This window comes from Halichoerus grypus, chromosome 13, assembly GCF_964656455.1.
Source record: "Halichoerus grypus chromosome 13, mHalGry1.hap1.1, whole genome shotgun sequence".
NCBI classification, from domain to species: Eukaryota; Metazoa; Chordata; class Mammalia; order Carnivora; family Phocidae; genus Halichoerus; species Halichoerus grypus.
Window position 1 is genome coordinate 40058913 of NC_135724.1, and position 6000 is coordinate 40064912.

The 6000-nt window shown below is 40.3% G+C and overlaps 1 protein-coding gene across 1 annotated transcript in view; it reads right to left on the reverse strand.

Moving 5' to 3' along the window:
• Positions 1-6000, reverse strand: part of DSG2 (desmoglein 2) — a 45538-nt gene extending 39538 nt beyond the window's left edge. Inside the window, exon 1 of the mRNA XM_036096698.2 lies at positions 5886-6000. Coding sequence (XP_035952591.1) covers positions 5886-5924 — 39 coding nt within the window. The 5' untranslated portion in view covers positions 5925-6000. The remainder of the gene's footprint in view (positions 1-5885) is intronic.

The window sequence follows — 6000 nt, forward strand, 5'->3', positions numbered from 1 at the left end:
AATGCGTGGCCAATTCTTCTTGAAGGTTCTGAAGAATGCTGGAGGCTTACCATCCCTGGATTTGAGGTATTAAATACCAGCATAATCCCAGGCCTTGTGACAACCAAAGCGTACCTTTCAAACCCCGGCCCCCCAACATTTTCTTGAGAACCATTGCTCCCAAACCAACCCTCCTGCTGGGCTGCACCCTCCCTCCCCTGTACTCTCTGTACTTTTCTGCCTGTCTTTGATCACAACATCCCAAATTCTGGAACATCTCCTTCTAAAAAAAAAAAAAAAAAAAAAAAAAAGAGGAAAAAACTGTTCCTAATCGGTCAACTACTATCACTTCTTTCTTGACCCTTTCCTGACCAACTCAACCAAAATTCATCTTTTTATTTTCTTAATGATTCGAACACCTCCCTAAAAATGCTTACTTGTTAATTAGCCTTTTGTGGCTTCCATTGGTATCAAGAAGGCTGCACTCATCTTTCTCCATGGATTTTGTCTCACATTCTATGTTCCAGCTACAATGAAGTCCTTCACTTCTTCCAAAGAACCACACACCCTTGTTTTCAGGCCTTTGCATATACTCTTTTCTCTACCTAGAACATTCTTCTCCCTCCTTCTCTTCATATCATCTTCTCACTAATTTATAATTATTCTCAGATCTTGGCTGGGATGTTCAGTGTTGGAGCTCCTTCTGTAGGCTCCATAGTATTATTTGTTCTTTTATCATTACTCTTCTTACTATAACCCAATTGGAATTTAGACATTTACTTGTTTACTAGACCATAAACACCATGAGGGCAGAACATGTCAGGCTTTTTCATGGTCTCCCAATGTCTAGTACGTTGTTTAGAATTGAGCAAGGCATTACTAAACAGTGGTCCTATATGGTTAGTTTCTACATAGTTTTTCTTGTGAGCATCACCATATTACCATTAGATTATGGTATAAATCCTGCTGTTCTAGCTTCTTTTACTTTAGTCACTAAGCTTTGCCTATAATAAAAATCTCAATAATTTTTAATAATTTGAAATAAACAAAAATAGTACAATGTCATATGTGGTATACATTTGATAGTTTAAGATAAACTTAACTAAGAAAACAATCTCTTATATATGGACTATATGTTTGAAAAGTGTTATTCAGCTTTTAAAATCTGTGGCACTTTGAAAAAGTTGTGATTAAGAAATGCTCAATTTGATCTAAAGCTCATTTATGATTTCAATTAAGGTTTCTGATTTTTCTATAATTTGGCGGTTTAAAAAATACCAATCCCTATTCAATGTGTAATTTTTTTCCATATAAATATTTGTATGCTTCATTCATGAATACACTGTTTTGTAAAATTTAAACCAGTAATTCTCACTCTTATAGCTGTCTGATAATTAGATTAACTGCAAAGTTTCTATCAGTACACATTTCTGGACCTCAACCATGGGGATTTTATTTTATTTTATTTTATTATTTATTTATTTATTTATTAAAGATTTTATTTATTTGACAGAGAGAGACACAGCTAGAGAGGGAACACAAGCAGGGGGAGTGGGAGAGGGAGAAGCAGGCTTCCCGCAGAGCAGGGAGCCCGATGCGGGGCTCGATCCTAGGACCCTGGGATCATGACCTGAGCCGGAGCAGACGCTTAACGACTGAGCCACCCAGGCGCCCCAACCGTGGGGATTTTAATTTAGCTCATTAAGTATGTCTAGGATTGGGGAGAATTTAGCCCAAATGAATGTGCATACCTTTTTGTACAGTACTTCCTTCTAAGTTTCTTATTAAAGAAACTTGTTAAGAGTTGACATTTTCCCATAACCTATTAATTTTTAGAAAGAAAAGCAAATGTGAAAGCACATGTTTCTAAAATCCCTGCATATAACTGATTACTGTTATAAGCTTCAATATTTATCATCTAATTTATGCTTGAATTTACTCTAAATTCTATTATCCAGTTGTATATTAAAACATCAAGCATAACTCCAATGTTATTGATAATTTGTAGATAGTTGAACCTATTTGTTAGGGGTTGAACTGTGTCTCCCAAAAGAAGATATGATGAAGTCTTAACCCCCAATATCTCAGAATGTAACCTTATTTGGAAATAGGGTCTTTGTGGATTTAACCAAGTTGAGGCCATTAGTGTGAGCCCTAATCCATTATGACCAGTGTCTTTATAAAAAGGGGAAATTTGGACATAGACTCAGGCATGTGCAGAGGTAAAATGATAAGAAGAGATTTAGGAAGAATGTGATGTGAAGTTGGAGGATAGCAGTGAGGCATCTAAAAAGCAAGGAATGCCAGAAATAGTTGGCAAACCACCAAACACTAGGAAGAAGCAAGGAAGGAAACCTACAGATTTCAGAGGGAATATATAGCCCTGCTGACACCTTGATTTCAGACTTCTAACATCTAGAACTGTGAGACAATAAATTTCTACTGTTTCAAGCCACCCAATTTTTGGTACTTTGTTACAGCAGCCCTAGCAAACTAATACACCAGTAGATGTAACTGTTCATAATACAATTTGTTATCACTGAATCCTTAAAATGTAGTTTGGTTTTTAAAAACAAGCTTACTTAGTCAAAGGCAAAACGGAGGCAACCATCAGAAAATCTACCCCCCCCCCCCCCCCCCCGCCAAGTGCCCTCTTTAGCAGTCTGGTGGAGCCTATGGACCCTTTCTCAAAATAATATTTTGAAATTTATAAAAGAAAAAAAAACATTGGATTATGAATGAATTCCAATACAATGAAATAGTCAGGATTTAAGAAACACCAATTTGTGATGTAGTGATATCATGTACTTCATTATCAACACATTAATAATAAGATTTAGAAGTCTATTAGTGATGAGAACAAATGGTATTTTCAGATAACTGTAGTATGATGTGACAACATTTGTGACAAAGTCACAGGTACTGCTAATGCTAAGGCAGTGTCTTTCTTACACTCAGAATTTAAAGAAATGCTAAATTTCAGATAGAGATTAGTAAACATAGATATGTAATTTATTCCCAGCCATGTCTAAGGACCCTCTGAATTCTATCTGTGGAGCATTTGGTAGTTGGTGGATCCCAGGTAAAAAACTTTTGAAGAGGAAAGACTGTCATGAAATTGTTTCTATTTTCCATTTTGTGTGGGTGCCACTCAGTATCTCCTTTCTTGTATGTCTCCCCGAACTGCGGAGGAAAGCTAAAGACCACAGGTCATAGACTCCCTTGCAGCTAAAGTTCTAACCGTGATTTAGGTTCAATCAATCAGCATTTACATAAGTTCTGAAAGAAGGAAGTGAAGTAGAAGCTATATGTATGCTGGCGAGCCTAGTATGTAGGACGCAGTTGGGTTTTTGCAGCAATCTTATTACTGTTTTAGTGTCCACCACTAGATTACTGGGTGCCAAGAGGCAGGGTCCTGGTACATTTAGTTGGCAGGCATCCTAGTAAATGTGGCATGGTTCTGGACCTGGCAGCAAAAGTAGCATCCAGATCATGGCAATTTCTACATTGTGGGATTGGCAGTGTGGGTTTCTGATCGCCCTAAGTGCTTGGGTTTGGCTGTGTGGCTTGGAAGTCATTACTGACAACTCAAAATGAAGTCTGTTTCCTCAATCCTTCCTATAGTTATGCAATCAACTTAATGCCCTGAAATATATCCCTTCTTGCTTTAACTAGCTAGAATGAATTCTGTTATCTGCAACTGAACTCTGACCCGTGCAGAATACAGTTTATATTCCCTTCTATAAAAGACCCATTTCCTCAAGAACTCCTTCTGACAGATGAGTTGCTTTCCATTCTTTACCAAAGAGTATACTTTCAACTTCAAACACCCGGGGGGTGGGGGGTGGGCAAAATGGTAAACTGTCCACTGTTCTTTGACCAAAGATAAACATACTCAAATTTATATCACAAAAAGCATAACAGAAAATACAAAGAATAGCCTAGAATCTGTTCCAGTTCGGTTAGTTATAATCACCTCATAAAGAAGTCAGTTATTGCCTGATAGAGTAAAAATACTGGATTGCTAAAATAGAAGATATGCATAAATTATTAGCTATTTCTCCATAAATATAAGTGACTTGGCCTGCTTGTTATACCATTTGAGAATTAAGAGATTCTTTTCCTATGTGAAAAGAATTTAATATTTAACCCTCAAAGTAAGCCAGGTGCTGTTAGCTTGGTATTCAACTCAGCCAGGAGGTATCACAATGACGGAATAGTTGCTCTATTATTTTGGAGGCCAAAAAGAAAATCCTAAATTGTCATAGAAAAGTTTTATTAACAAAATGAACTTGACTGAAAATACCTCAATGACTTCAGCAAAATGAAATCGATAAACAGAGCATGAAAATGAACTGGTGTACCAAAGGTCTGGAGGTCTTAATTATGCTATTCCAAGTGAGCGTTCACTAAAATCCCTAGATTGGATCAGTCATTTTTTTTTCCTGTGATATACACACATACACAAAACAGGAAAAAATATATATTAACATAATTAACTACTATTACTACTATGTAAATATGTTAATATAAAAATAGATATGTATTTTTTCCCCTCCTCCATTGCAACTCTGGGAGAGAGAAGGTACTCTTCCGGAAGTTAGAGCTTTTATTATTTATTTATTTATTTTTAAAAGATTTTATTTATTTATTTGAGAGAGAGCGGGGAGAGAGAGAGAGTGTGAGAGTATGAGCAGGGGGAGCGGCAGGAAGCGGGAGAAGCAGACTCCCCGCTCAGCAGGAAGCCCGACTAGGGCGTCGATCCCAGGGTCTTGGGATCAACACCCGAGCCCAAGGCGGACGCTTAACCCACCGAGTCACGCAGGCGTCCGGGAAGTTATAACTTTTAATATAGGGAACGAGCTTGTGTGGTTTTTAAAAAAATTTTACCATTATATAAGAAAACTGAGTATGATTTTGTATCTAATCTCTCTGAACATATGTTTAAGTCTCAGGAAGGTGAACCCGCACTTACATCAGGATAACTGTCACTTTATCAAAACCCATTTAGCAAAACCCCATAAGCCAGATACATTTCTTAATCATGTGCAATTCCTTTACCAAACAGAAAGCAAAGATACTTAAAATCCAATCCGAGCACTGAAACCAAGAGTAAGAAATGTAGCTTTAGAGACCCAACATTATTTTCTAGCGGTTCAAGCCCTTTTCGTTAATAACGTCTGAAAAGCCAATTTGACTGTGGCTCCGCACTTTTTCTGTCACCTTTTAAAATGAAAAAAATCTTCAAACTATCACACATTTCATTATCTTTAACACCCGGAAACAGCTTTAGAACACCAATTTTGTGAACTTTAAGTTAAAACTATCTTTATGTGGGTGATTTTGATAGTAATGTGGCTTTAACACACAAAAAAGTAAACTCTGTAAAATTTTTACTTTTTTTTTTTTTAAACCCTATTTTTAGCCCTTTGCTGCCGTCTAGGAATAAAGGCGTTTCTCCGGTTTCTCCGGTTCACTGCCGCGGACCGGATCGTGGAGAACTGCCCCGAACCTGCAGGAAGGCACGGCCGCTGCCTCTCCCGCCTCCATGTTGCCGGTCGCAGGGAGAAGGCAACAAACAAAGCCCCGATCTCCAGGAAAGGTGCTCCGCGCTCCGGGCCCACGACACCCACGGATCACAGCCAGAAAAGGCGCTAGGGCCGGAGCGTGGCGGCCGAAGAGCAGCACCGCAGGCAGGTTCCCACACGCCCGCCAGCGGGCTTTTCCGAAGCCTCGGGGCTCGAGCTCGCCACAGCCTGCCCAGCCCTTCCCCACCTCGCGGCTCAAAGAAGGAGCGCCCCGCGCGGGGCTCTGTTCAGGCGGGTGCGGGCAGGTCGCCGCGCGAGCCCGGCTCCCGCCCGCGCCCGCGCCTGCCCGGGCTTCGCGTCCTCGCTGCCCGCACTTACCAGGAGAAGCAGCGCGGCACCCTCCGCGCTCCGCGCCATCGCGCCCCCGCCGCCGCCGCGCCCTCGCCTCGGGCCGCTAGCCCTGCTCGGCACCCCAGCTCCCCCGCGTCCCCGC